Below are 13,548 nucleotides of genomic sequence, written 5' to 3'. Positions count from 1 at the left end.
GTTAACTTTTGCGACATTTTGGTAAAAACAATTGAGCTCTTGCGACGTTTAGGCCAAAATTTTAAAAACCTATTTTTCTTTTTATTTATTATTGAATTCAGGGGTATCTCCTTTTAATTAATACAATACGAGCGAGAATCATTAAAATATTGTTTCACTCATCACATGTGGAGAGCAAATGTATTCATGTATGTGTTTGATATTTTTGAGATTATTTAGGGATAATTTAATGCACCATTGTCCCCAAAGTTGTCATATATCTTCATTACAAGATTGTATTCATCTTAAAAATTATCCACATATATATTAAATACATATTGAATACGAATGTTATTATTCTCAAATGTTAGTTAGAATGAAAATGGAGAGGAAAATATAGGGATAATTGGGTAAATAATTGCATATAGAAAAAAGAAATAATGGTGAAATTAATAAATTAAAAATATTCTCTTTTCTACACAATTATTTTTCTCTTGTTTGCACTCTAATTAACATTCGAGAGCAACCTTTCAAAAAAAAACATTCAAAAACAATAACATTTGTATGCAATATGTATTGAAATTTATTTCAATATTTTTGTGGAATATTTCTAAGATAGATACAATATTTTAATGAAAGTATACACTCCGGAGTAACAACTTTATGGACAATAATTCATTAAATATTATAAAAAATATTGAACGCATTTGCACTTAAACTATGATGGATGAAGTAATATTTTTAATTCTCCTCTTATATTAATTAGAATGGAAAGAATATATGGTAAAATAATGAGCGATAGTTGGGTAAATAAATGTGTGGGAAAGAAGAATAAAATTTAACAAAAATGGAAAAGCATAGAAAAATAGTTTTTAAAAATTTTGGCCTCAACGTTGCGAGAGCTCAATTTTTTTAATAAACTATCGCAGTAGTTAACTTTTTTTATCAATTTGTCACCTGAACCTAAATTTATTTACCAAATTGTCACCGAAGCTAACTTTTTTACCAAATTGTCGTCATGTGCCAAATTTTTTTACCAAATTGGTCAATTGCCCGCACAATTTGTGTTGACTTGAAAAGCCTCTAAACACCCCATTTGTTCATTTCTCGTAAAACCCAAAATTGACTCAAAATAAACGTAAAAGCATTCATATATTCATCCCCAGCTACTTGACTCCTTTCCAATGACCCCCAATGTCCCTAGGAGGCACCCCATGGCCTTCGGAGCTCGGACCACGAGAAAGTTCGAAAACATGTATTATAACCTTCAATTTTGGGTGTTTTTGCAACATTTTTTGACTTTTTCGGGCCTGGTCATATTTTCTCCTGAAACATTCCTATAAGTACCGACATGACTTGTAATGTTGTTCAGGTGCTTGACACCATTTGCAATGCCTCAAAAAACTTCTGAACACCCCATTTTTCATTACTCGTGAAACCCAAAATTGTCTCGAAATGCATCCACATGCATATATGTTTCAGGCCACGTGACACATTTCAATAACCTCCCATGTCCCTAAGAGGCATCCCGTGGCGTTGGGAGCTGGGGATCCAGGAAATTCCGAAAGCGTGTATAACCTTCAATTTTGGTTGTTTTTGGGACATTTTTGGACTTCTCTGGGCCTGACCATATTTTCTCCAGAAACGTTCCTCGGAAAACGGATGTGACATGTAACGTTGTGCAGGTGCTTGGAACCATTTGTGTTGCCTCGAAAAACTTTTAAACACCCCATTTGTTCATTTCTCATAAAACCTAAAACTGCCTCGAAATGAACATAAAGGCATCCACATATTTGTTCCAAGCCACATGACACATTTGCAATGACCTCCCATTCCCCTAGAAGTCATCCCGTGGCGTTCGAAGCTTAGGCCCTAGGAAAGTTCGAAAGCGTATATTACCTTCAATTGTTGTTATTTTTGGGACATTTTTTATTTCTCTGAGCCTGGTAATATTTTCTCACCGAAACATTCCTAGGAGTGTCGACATGACTTGAAATGTTGCGTGGGCGCTTGGCACCATTTGTGCTACCTCGAAAAGCCTCTAAACACCTCATTTGTCCATTTCTTGTGAAACCTAAAATGTCTCGAAATGAACGTAAAGTCATCCACATATTCGTTCCAAGTCACATGACTCATTTCCAATAACTACCATGTGCCTAGGAGGCATTTCGTGGCGTTCGTAGCTCATACCCCGGGAAAGTCCAAAAGCGTTTATTATAACCTTCAAATTTGGATTTTTTGGGACTTTTTTGGACATTTTCGGGACTGATCATATTTTTCTCCTGAAACATTCCTATGAGTATCGACATGATTTGTAACGTTGCACGGGTACTTGACACCATTTGCAATGACTCGAAAAGCTTCTGAACATCCCATTTTTTCATTATTATTCGTGAAACCCAAGATTGTCTCGAATGAACGTAAAGACATCCACATATTCGTTCCAAGCCACATGACTTCTTTCCAATGACTTTCCATGTCCTTAGGAGGCATTTTGTAACGTTCTGAGTTCGGACCCTGGAAAATTCCAAAAGCGTGTATAACCTTCAATTTTGGCTATTTTGGGACATTTTTGGACTTCTCCGGGCCTGACCATATTTTCTCCAGAAACTTTCTTAGGAAAACCGACGTGACTTGTAATGTTGCACGAGTACTTGGAACCATTTGTGTTGCCTGAAAAACCTCTAAACATCCCATTTATTCATTTCTCGTGAAACCTAAAAGTGCCTCAAAATAAACATAAAGGCATCCACATATTCGTTTCAATTCACATGACTCATTTCCAATGACCTCCCACGCCCCTAGGAGTCATCTCGTGGCGTTCGAGCTTAGGCCATAGGAAAGTTCGAAAGCATGTATTATAACCTTCAAATTTGGTTGTTTTTGGGACATTTTTTGATTTCTCTAGGCCTAGTCATATTTTCTCCCGAAACGTTCCTAGGAGTGCCGGCGTGACTTGTAATGTTGTGAGGGCGCTTGACAACATTTTTGTTGCCTCGAAAAACTTCTAAGCACCCCATTTGCTCATTTCTTGTGAAATCTAAAATTGTATCGAAATAACGTAAAGGCATCCACATAATCAATCCAAGACACATGACTCATTTCCTATGACTAACATGTCCCTAGGAGGCATCTCGTGGCGTTTGGAGCTCGGACCCAGGGAAAGTCCAAAAGCATGTATTATAACCTTCAATTTTGACTGTTTCTGTGACATTTTTGGAATTTTCGGGCCTGGTCATATTTTCCCCCGAAACGTTTCGAGGAACGTAGGCATGACTTATAACGTTGCACGGGTGCTTGGCACCATTTGTGTTGGCTCAAAGAGCCTCTCAACACCTCATTTGTTCATTTTTCGTGAAACCCAAAATTGCCTCAAAATGAACTTAAAAACATCAATATATTCATTCCAAGCCACTTGACTCATTTCCCAATGACCTCCGATGTCCATAGGAGGCACCCCGTGACGTTCGGAGCTCGGGCCACGGGAAAGTCCGAAACCTTCAATTTTGGGTGTTTTTGCGACATTTTTGGATTTTTTCGAGCCTGGTCATGTTTTCTCCTGAAACATTCCTTTTAAAACTAAATAACTTTAGCGGCTTGTTTAGTTATCGATACTAAATGGCAATAATGGTGATGTTTCTCGTGCAAATTTGTGAAGGCATTCCCTTATTAACATCCATTGTAATGCTACTTTACCCCCCAAAACGCCTATTTTCTTCCTAAAATTTCATTACCATCTATTACACCACTGGGGAATGTGGTATTAGGTAGTAATGAGAATTTGTGAAGGAAAACACATGTTTTGACGTCGAGTTTCATTAGCATGGATGTTAACTTTGGAATGTCTTCACAATCTTGCACTCAAAAGAATTATCATTAACACAATTTAGTATCATTAACCAAACATGTTGTTGGAGTCATTTTGTTAGATTGTCATCTTAATCGTGGATGTTAGCGCATATTAAGTTTCAACTAACTCACCTTTGGTTAAGCTGGAGTAGCTCCTTTACCAGATGATCTAAGCATGTCGTGGAAATAAAACCCTTAGAATTATCAAAAGTGAAAAATGAAAATTAGTCAAAAAGATTAAGGTTTAGACAATAAGAATTCATTTGCTGTTTATTGAAGAGAAAAGGATTTTATGAGTAACCATACCGAGACACCACTATACTTTGTGGATTAGAAATGACAAACCTTTTTTTTTCATTTTTGCAATTCTTAGAAATGCAAGAGAGTTTCTTGATCAGAAGAAGCATTCAATATGATCAACAACAGACTCTTAATCATCTCCAATTAACAGGAAGAAAGTCCCTATCTTAACAAAAAAAATTGCCTATATAATATAACTTAAATGCTAATTTGAGAACTTAAGAAGATACAGGGGACTTTGTAACCCTTATTACTCCATTATAAACACCTCATGCATTATATCTAGCAAAGCACATAAAAAGGAAAAGACAGATCAAGTTAAAAATGAAGCAACTGGCAATGTGCTGAATAATTAGTAGTATCATACAACAGCACTAGTAGATTCAGCAACAGGATGCCAGAATCTGTTAAAAAACCAAACAGAATCTGCTTTCACAGCGTAACCATCTTGGTTACGATGCCAACTATAGTAAGCATGAGTCCGGTTCTTGATATCAAGAATGGCATGTCCGAAGCTGGCTTCTCGAAAAGCTGAGTAACTCGGTTGTGGTTCCGTCATACTGCATATTTGTACATGTTAAATTGTTAAGGCCGCAAGTAAGAGAGGAATACATAAGCAATGATTTAGGTTGTCTTTGTATTGGTGAATAGCATCTTGAACTTTCAACTTTTTACCTAGAAAGTGAAGTACTGTCTAGTTCAGAAAACTGTTTATAACCAAAGGAAAATATCTTTACTCCTTCACAAACCAAACTCGAGAAAATGCAAGAACTATTTTTTCCTGGAAAATGATTTCCTTCCAACCAAACACAACCTTAATCACAATATTAGTAGAACTAGATGTCTTACTTGGTTGCTAAACCTTCAAGATTCCCTCCATCTCCTATTGTTATGTAAACAGGAGCAGATTGATCTTCAACTGGTTTACATTCTCCATTAATGATGTTGTATCCAATATTTGATATACGTCTCTACAAATCGTACCATGAGTTAAAGGGGTAAGAATGGTTTCCTCTGGACTATTTAAATCAGATTTGACAGTTGAAAGTAAGTGAAGTCAAGTTGAACTTACAGATCTCTCATAAGCATGAACATGACCCGAAAACACAATATCTACTTTATATTCGACAAACCAAGGCTCATACATGACTCTCATCGTCTCTCCTTCCATGTAATGGTAATTGTAGCTATTGTACCATGGAGAGTGCACAAGGACAAACAACCAAGGTGTCTCGCTCCTGTTGACCTTTGGGAGCTCTTCCTCAAGCCATTTAAACTGTGGCGTGTACTTTCCTGTGACAATTAATCACAGATATAGTAGATATAACAGCGATACAAAGAGTTGTAAGATATGCAAGACTTAGAAACCAAACAACATGCTTTGACTATCATTACCGCTCATATACCACTTCTAAAGTGGTAATAGAAAGTTATGAAGAAAAAAAGGTATTTGGTCATTACTCATGAACAAGCATTATGATGAACATTGCCAGGATACTTTCTTTATTAACCTAGAATTTCATTACCAATTAATCATTACCACCATTTGCTACTGCCAAATTGGCTGTTAAGGTCTTTATGACGAGGCAAGAAGTCCAAGATGCAGACAATTTTTTATTCAACCATTACTCCACTATTCCGATACAAAGCAGCCAGTGATATTCCTCTTTACAGGACAACTGATATGTTTGTTCCAATGAATGCATACAGCAAATTCGACAAATTCGAATATATGTTTGTCCTTACAAATATGATTTAGCAACAAATGCGTACAAAATGAATGGTGAACAAGTTTCAAAATTTTCAGAACTGTTTACTACAGACCTATTAACATCTGATGTATACAGCAGTACAGCACGCAAAAAAAAGGTCAAACTCACCACTATGAAAGCATGTTTTTGATTTAGATTCATGAGAAGAAGATTAGAGCTTTACCATATGCAGAGTATGATGAGAGAACAATTATGTAAGCGGGGCCTCTCTTGATCGAGTACCAATAAGGAGCTGTACTGTTTGATGACTTGTAAGGTGTGGGATACCGGTTCTTAAAAGGCTTGAAAGGCTGTGTTTCACCCTGTGATAACATAAGTGAACTTTGTATAAGTTAGCAGTATGACTGAATATCATACATGCAAGAAAACTGGTTGCTGAAAGCGTTGTTTGCTTTACTTATTCTGTTATCCAAAGAATAGATCAAAGGGAAGAAAGGATCTAAGAATGTACAATTTCAGGGGCAAAATCAATCTCATGATTTCCTGCAGTCCAAATCCAAGGCTGGTAGGCAACACTTCTCTCAACAAATCTTGCCCAAGAATCCCATCTCCTATTATCATGATTAAGATAATTATCTGCATATGAAAGATCCCCAACAAACAACACAGTTTGCCCTTTGATCGGGTTTTGTTCATAATGAGTCAGAGTCGCGTTTGAATCATAACTTTGTCCAAGATCCCCTGCAAGAATAGCTCAAATTGGTTTAATTTGGGCAAAGAAAACATACTAGAAGTTACCCTAGTGCTGAATGAAGTATGATCCAAAGAAAGCCTAAAGTTTAATATTACACTCAAGAAAGTCGAGGAAGTATTTTTGATCTTAGAAATATGTGAATTGCAACAATCTCAAAGAAACTTACCTATAAGACCAAAAGTGTAACGAACATCAGGACCAACTTTAGGTGGAGTCTTGAACCAGAATGTCCTTGGGGTTTGTCCAACACCTACTTCGTAGTAATATTTGGTATCATACTGCAAAATCATAACAAAATTGGAACAATTGACAAACTCATATACTTCATGCTTCAAAAATTCGGTTTTTGATAAGCACTAAGTACATTTTTCATAATGATCAATTTAGAATTTTATGACCAAATCCTACATTGATCGATGTTATTAATCATAGTTATCGCTTAATATTTACACTTTTTAGCTTCTTATATGCAGCTCTATCATCTTTTCCTTTAACACATGTCGTCCAATTTCTAGCATAGAAGTGAATGAGAAAACAGCTTAAAAATCTAACCTCCAAATTCTTGATGGTGCAGTGATGAATATACCCAGAAGTATAATCATGATACTTGTACTTAGACATTTTTCCTTTTGCACTTCTTTTTTCCTTACTATTCTCTTTCCAGTAGACTACCTCATCTGAACCTCTTTCCTCCATTGTTACCCATGAAACAATCATTGCTCTTCCCTTTTGATCTCCTTGAGTAATATGAACCTTCAAACACCATAGAAAAAACCTCACATTCCCATAAAAATTAATATTTCAAAATCACTTAAAACAAAAACAGCTGAAAGAGTAAAAAACACAAGAACAGGGTTCATTATTTTTATCTCCTATGTTGCACAGAAACGGAAGATGAATACGAAAAGAACACTGAGTCTATAATTTAGGCAAAATTGGCCTCAACACCCTAAACTATATCTCGGTGCATCCAACACCACCAGCTACCACTAGTAGCCTAAACACCAACAAGGGCAACAACTATGGGATGGGGTGCATTCCGTACCATAAATGAGGATGGAAGCCTAATATATTGTCAAAGATGGTAGGTTTTATGATACAGACCGCAACCCACCCCGTAGTTGGTGGTACAGACTGCACCCCATCTCATAGTTGGTGGTGTTTAGGCTACTAGTCGTAGTTTGAGGTGGCGGGTGCACCCAAGCTATAATTCAGGGTATATACGCCAATTTTACCCATAAAAAAGTTCCCTTTAGGTTTTCGAAGAAAGATGCTACTTCCGTGAAGTTTCCGTGCAACATAATTTATCTCATTAGTCTCAAATAAAATTTCTCTGAGCAAAAATGTGCAAATTTTGGGTTTGAATATTGATAAAAACAACTACGAGTGATGATTAATAAAAAAAAAAGAGAGAAACTAACCTGTTGAGGTGCATTGTAGCCTGAAGGAACAGAGAAGACATCACTATCAAGAGACATATCAATGGTTTTTTCAACTTTTCTAACAAATTTGCTAGTTTTTCCTCCATGACAAATTAAACCTTGGTTTAAAATCAAACCCAGAACAAGAAAAACCCAGAAAATATAACCAGATTGAGAAGAAGAAGGTTGAAATAAAGCCATTTTTTAATTGTTATGAATTAGAAAAATGGAGGAAATTATCCCCAAATAACCAAATTTAGCAAAGTTCTAACCTTTATATTATTAATCATATAATTTCCTATATTTTTAGAAATCTGATTTCCATGAAAAAAGGAGAATAATAAGAGTAGAAATATGAAAAATATCATATAGTTAGTACTATGATATATGTGTGAATGAAATAAGAGATGAATTAATGTGATTTATATGATTCATTGAAAGTTTTGCATGATATAAAAACCTAGAGGAAAATCAACTAGTCAATCATAACGGTGAGAGTCAACTCCAGACTTTGAGAATCTTTGGATTATGAAAATGATTTGGCCGAATCATTTGACCTTTTTTTTTAATTTAAGCTTTTGCTTTTACATTAGCTTTAAGAAAAGGTTGCATTGACCAATTGATGAAGGTTGTAATCTAAAAAAGTTTTTGTTTGTTTATGGCATTATTAATTGCTTTTTTGGAGTGCAATTATAAGAATGGAAAAAGTAGAGAAAAAGAGATGGGATATTCTTTGTCTCAACTAATCTAACACAAGTAGAATTGTGCCTTATGTCATCTTGAATCTAGATAAATTCTTCTCTTATTGTATACTTTGTTTTTTTCTCCCTTCAAAGGTATGATAGGGAAAAGAAGATAGGAATATTTGAATTTTTAATAATCAGGTTCATTATAATTTATTGTGCATCGAAAATTATGTGATATAGAACAGTTTTTTTTTTTTATATAGTCAATTTTTGTATGATATATATAGTCAATTTTCATTTGATATATTCAGTTTTTGTATGACATATAATCACATTTTTGTCATTTTATATAGTTTGTTTTTAGTGATATAGTCAATTTTCTTATATAGTCAGCTTTTGCGTGATCTAGTCAGACTTTTCCTAATATATTCAATTTTTGTGTGATAAATTATTTTGAGTTCAGTTGCAATCAGTTCAATTCAGCTCCAATTATCATTTCTATTAGTTATAATTTAATTCATTTAAATTTAGTTCAATTCAGTTTAGTTTAGTTGCAATCAATTCAGTTTACTTGTTTTTATGTCAAAGAGAACAGACCCTTATTAAACTCAAATTGTTTCTTTTTACTACACTTTCCTTATTCTTACTTTCTCCTTTTAATACTCCCTATTTTTCCATGATATACATATCATAGTTAGACACAAGCAATATTGTTGAAACCCATTGAAAGCTCACTTGCAAGTGTCCCACATTGGAGAAAGATGAGAGATTGTTACACTTTATAAGATAGAGGAGTTATTCCTCCTTGTTTGAGTCACCCTGGCCTGTTTCATATTGTTTCTAAATTTAACATGGTATCAGAGCCCGGGTTGCGGGTCTCGTCTAAACTAAAATGAGTATTTGATCGCTACTGGATAAGAATTTACAGCGATAGGATGTCCAGTCCCTAAGAGGATTATTACTCTGACCTTTCCAGTTAGCTTTGAATTTCTAAGGACACTCACAAGTGAGGGATGTGTTGAAACCCATTGAAAACCCACTTATGAGTGTCCCATATTAGAGAAAGAAAATATCTCCTCCTCCTTATTCGGGTGATCGGGTCATCCATACCCATTTTGTATTGTTTCTAAATTATCAAATAGTTATGGCAAGCCAACTTCCCATATTTCATGCATGCACCACATCAATATGAAATCAAACGTGTAAACTTCATCTCATCATATGTTGCCAAGTTTCTAAAATATGCAAATGTAGTCTCCACTTTTAACACACGGACCCCTTCAAACCTTTGCAAAAACCATTTATAGCTATAATTTCTTACACCAGCTAGTACTAGTGATCAGAACGTTAAACATTAACTCTCTTTGCTTGATTCATCTTATTAACCTTTTGTTTTTCCCTTTACTTGCAGAACATATTACATGCCAATGCAATCAGGAGGAGGATTTGTGTTTCAACATGAGAAAGAGTATCCTGGAAACTTAACCCCTTTTGTGCTTGTAACATGCATTGTCGCAGCTATGGGTGGTTTAATTTTTGGTTATGATATCGGAATTTCAGGTATATACTATGTTATATACTCGTACTCCCTCCGTCTCAAAATTAATGTTCTTGTTTTTTTTAGCTTGTTGCAATTTACTAAGTTGGACATAGACTGATATTTCCGAATATACATTATAAAAATTCCGGATTATTATTCTACATTTGTCTGAATCGATAGTCTATGATGCATAAAAACTCTCTCTGGGTTAATGTATGTTTCCCGTTGATAGAGTATAACACTATTCTTGTGACTCCAACCATCAGATTAAATTTATGGTTGAATTGGTCCTTTAATATGGTATCAGAGTAGACATGAGAAGCTCAATGAGCTCTCGTGTCAGAGGGGCATGATAAAGTATAAACTATTCATGTGACTCGAGCCATTAGCTTAACTTTTGATTGAGTTGATTATTTGACACCCCTTTCTGATACTTTTGGAAACTTCAAACTTTAAATTTTTCTTTTAAAATAAATAGTTGATTGAAGCGAGATCGACATAGTTTTTCCTTACTGGAAGAAAAGAATTCCCTCCTAAAGCTGACTTTTTCCTTTCAATTTCTGTAAATCTCTCAAATATAGCCTAACCTACTTTCAAAACTTTTAAAATATTATGTTTCCTAACATTTCTCCCCGCGGTTCCTCCCTTTTAGAATTTGTGTTTCCCCGTGTTCACGTGTCCGCTTGTTTCATTTCCCTACCACTTTAGTCTATCCATAGTCACATAACTCACATTGTTGCAACTTGAAATTCTCAAAGAGAAGAAGCTTAGTCTTCATAATGTCTCAGTATTAAATTAATTCTAATGAATTGCTTAATATATTTTTTGTAAGGGGGTGTGACATCTATGCCATCATTTCTCAAGGATTTCTTCCCATCAGTATACAAGAAAGAAGAGCTAAACACATCAACAAACCAGTACTGCAAATTTGATAGTCAGATTGTCACACTATTTACTTCTACGTTATACATTGCTGCTTTGTTGGCTTCTTTGGTTGCTTCAACTGTAACAAGAAAATTAGGTAGAAGATTATCCATGCTAGTTGGAGGTTTTCTATTTTGTTCAGGCGCGATTATCAATGCTTTGGCACAGAATGTAGCTATGCTAATTATTGGTCGTGCACTACTTGGCTTTGGTGTTGGATTTGCTAATCAGGTAATTTGCTTAACAAGCCAGTTTATTCTCCGGTTTACACGCGCGCCATAGTTTGTGGTGTTGAGGCCAGTAATGCTAAGCTTACGATAACAGTTCATTAATTCTCCAAAAATACTTGCTGGATATATGTCTTACACAATGATATTCTGTTGTCAACTTGTCATAGATAAAGTCTTTCAAGTTTTTTTAGATCATGTCATATCTTGGTTGTATACTTATATCTGATAATTACTCTCTTTTCAGTTTCTTTTTAATGATTGTACCTACTTTTTTAGGCTCTTCGTTGCGTATATTTGACCACTAATCATCTTACCATATCTTGTTAGTAAAAAGAAAGATGCATCTACTTTTATAGAGTTTTCTCTTGTAATTGAAAATTGTTGTAAAAGTTATAAGCATATCGTTCTATAACCATATTGTATGTACTGTGAATCACTGTTAATAATAATTGATAGAGTATAAAACTATTCTTGGGCCTCAACCGCCAGCTTAAGCTTTTGGTTGAGTTGGTCCTCTGACATGATATTAGAGCTAGTGTGACATAGAGGTCACGGGTTCGAATCTCATCCATCTTTCCTTTCTAATCCACACTTTAAGCCCAAAGGGCTCTTGCATGAGGGGACGTGATAGCATATAAAACTATATGTTCTCAATCATGATAAATGTATTAAAATTTTTATGTATTGTTGTCTCACTTATCTATACTGAATGAATTTTTGTGTGATCACAGTCGGTACCACTTTACTTGGCTGAGATGGCCCCATACAAGTACAGAGGAGCACTCAACATCATCTTCCAACTCTCAATAACAATAGGCATTTTAGTGGCCAATGTTCTCAATTATTTCTTTGCCATGATTGATAATTGGGGTTGGAGGTTAAGCTTAGGAGGAGCCACAATCCCTGCTATAATCATCATCATCGGATCCCTCGTCCTCCCTGACACTCCTAACTCTTTGATTGAGCGCGGTATGCATGACAAAGCAATCTCCAACCTTAGGAAGATTCGAGGAATTGAACAAGTAGACAAGGAATTCAATGACTTAGTAGAAGCTAGTGAGGCCTCAAAGAAGGTCAATCATCCTTGGAGAAACCTCTTACAAAGAAGATACCGGTCTCATCTCACCATGGCAATCGCAATACCTTTCTTCCAACAGTTTACAGGTATCAATGTGATTATGTTCTACGCTCCCATTTTGTTCAAGACTATCGGATTTCAGAACAATGCTTCACTCATGTCCTCTGTAATCACGGGTGCTTTCAATGTGTTAGCAACATTGGTTTCCATCTATGGTGTTGATAAGTGGGGTAGAAGAATCCTATTTATAGAAGGCGGGATTCAGATGTTTGTTTGTCAAGTAGTTGTCGCGATTCTTATAGGACTAAAGTTCAGAGTAAGTGGCAACCTATCATCACAAGTTCATCAATGGTATGCAATAGTACTTGTGCTCTTCATATGCACCTATGTTTGTGCCTTTGCTTGGTCATGGGGTCCATTGGGTTGGCTCGTACCTAGCGAGATCTTCCCTTTGGAGATCCGTTCTGCAGCTCAAAGTATCAATGTATCAGTCAACATGTTCTTCACTTTTGTTGTGGCTCAGGTCTTCCTCACAATGCTTTGCCACCTCAAGTTCGGCCTCTTCCTCTTCTTCGCTTTCTTCTTGTTTCTGATGTCTGTGTTTATCTACTTCTTTCTACCAGAAACCAAAGGCATGCCCATTGAAGAAATGAGTATTGTGTGGAAGAATCACTGGTTCTGGGGCCGCTTCATCACTCATAACGATGATGACCTTAAGATGGCCAAAATGGGGCAGCCTCCTAAGAGGTTTCATTGATCAACTTTACCTTACTGTCAATGTTTAAACTTACATAGACTTTTATCTACTTCATTGATGTTTTTTAAATGCTCTGCATTCTTTAATTTTTGTTATCAACGTTCAATTACTATATTACTAAATATTGACATTCTATATTCAAGTATGGTTTCTTAATTTTAGTGGTTCTTTGGTTCGACGAACCTATCTTCATAGGAAAGAAGTTGTTCTTCCTGTGTAAGTCTATTTCCTAGAACTGTAACACAATGTTTGGTTGGTCATGCGAAGCAAAATTTCTCACCCGGAGTTCCTTTTTTGTTTTACTTAGGAGACATGAGC

The 13,548-nt window shown here is 35.5% G+C and overlaps 2 protein-coding genes across 2 annotated transcripts; one reads left to right on the top strand and one right to left on the bottom strand.

Annotated features, from left to right (window-relative positions):
• Window positions 1–4,158: 4,158 nt before the first annotated feature.
• Window positions 4,159–8,526, bottom strand: LOC104904303 (purple acid phosphatase 2). The gene is made up of 8 exons (XM_010692520.4): window positions 8,016–8,526; window positions 7,147–7,347; window positions 6,761–6,872; window positions 6,352–6,581; window positions 6,064–6,202; window positions 5,201–5,421; window positions 4,978–5,099; window positions 4,159–4,688 (listed from the first exon to the last, which is right to left on the bottom strand). Exons 1-8 carry the CDS (start codon window positions 8,214–8,216, stop codon window positions 4,490–4,492), a joined length of 1,425 nt encoding a protein of 474 aa, XP_010690822.1. The 5' UTR covers window positions 8,217–8,526; the 3' UTR covers window positions 4,159–4,489.
• Window positions 8,527–9,931: 1,405 nt separating this feature from the next.
• On the top strand, window positions 9,932–13,353 carry LOC104905001 (sugar carrier protein C). The gene is made up of 3 exons (XM_010693442.4): window positions 9,932–10,261; window positions 11,074–11,396; window positions 12,127–13,353. Exons 1-3 carry the CDS (start codon window positions 10,123–10,125, stop codon window positions 13,228–13,230), a joined length of 1,566 nt encoding a protein of 521 aa, XP_010691744.2. The 5' UTR covers window positions 9,932–10,122; the 3' UTR covers window positions 13,231–13,353.
• The last annotated feature ends 195 nt before the right edge of the window (window positions 13,354–13,548 follow it).

The sequence above is a fragment of the Beta vulgaris genome, chromosome 9 (genome assembly GCF_026745355.1).
Source record: "Beta vulgaris subsp. vulgaris cultivar EL10 chromosome 9, EL10.2, whole genome shotgun sequence".
Lineage (NCBI taxonomy): Eukaryota > Viridiplantae > Streptophyta > Magnoliopsida > Caryophyllales > Amaranthaceae > Beta > Beta vulgaris.
Note: the sequence above shows the minus strand (reverse complement) of the source record. Positions and strands in the feature narration are given on the sequence as shown.

What these genes read in the sequence shown, in the direction of transcription:
- LOC104905001 (XM_010693442.4), top strand. Translation starts at nt 10,123, where the DNA reads ATGCCAATGCAATCAGGAGGAGGATTTGTGTTTCAACATGAGAAAGAG. An exon ending in TTATGATATCGGAATTTCAG is followed by an intron (nt 10,262 to 11,073) that starts GTATATACTATG and finishes ATTTTTTGTAAG; the next exon opens with GGGGTGTGACATCTATGCCA. An exon ending in GTGTTGGATTTGCTAATCAG is followed by an intron (nt 11,397 to 12,126) that starts GTAATTTGCTTA and finishes GTGTGATCACAG; the next exon opens with TCGGTACCACTTTACTTGGC.
- LOC104904303 (XM_010692520.4), bottom strand. Translation starts at nt 8,216, where the DNA reads ATGGCTTTATTTCAACCTTCTTCTTCTCAATCTGGTTATATTTTCTGG. An exon ending in GCACCATCAAGAATTTGGAG is followed by an intron (nt 6,873 to 7,146) that starts GTTAGATTTTTA and finishes ATGATTTTGCAG; the next exon opens with TATGATACCAAATATTACTA. An exon ending in TTGATTTTGCCCCTGAAATT is followed by an intron (nt 6,203 to 6,351) that starts GTACATTCTTAG and finishes ATGTTATCACAG; the next exon opens with GGTGAAACACAGCCTTTCAA.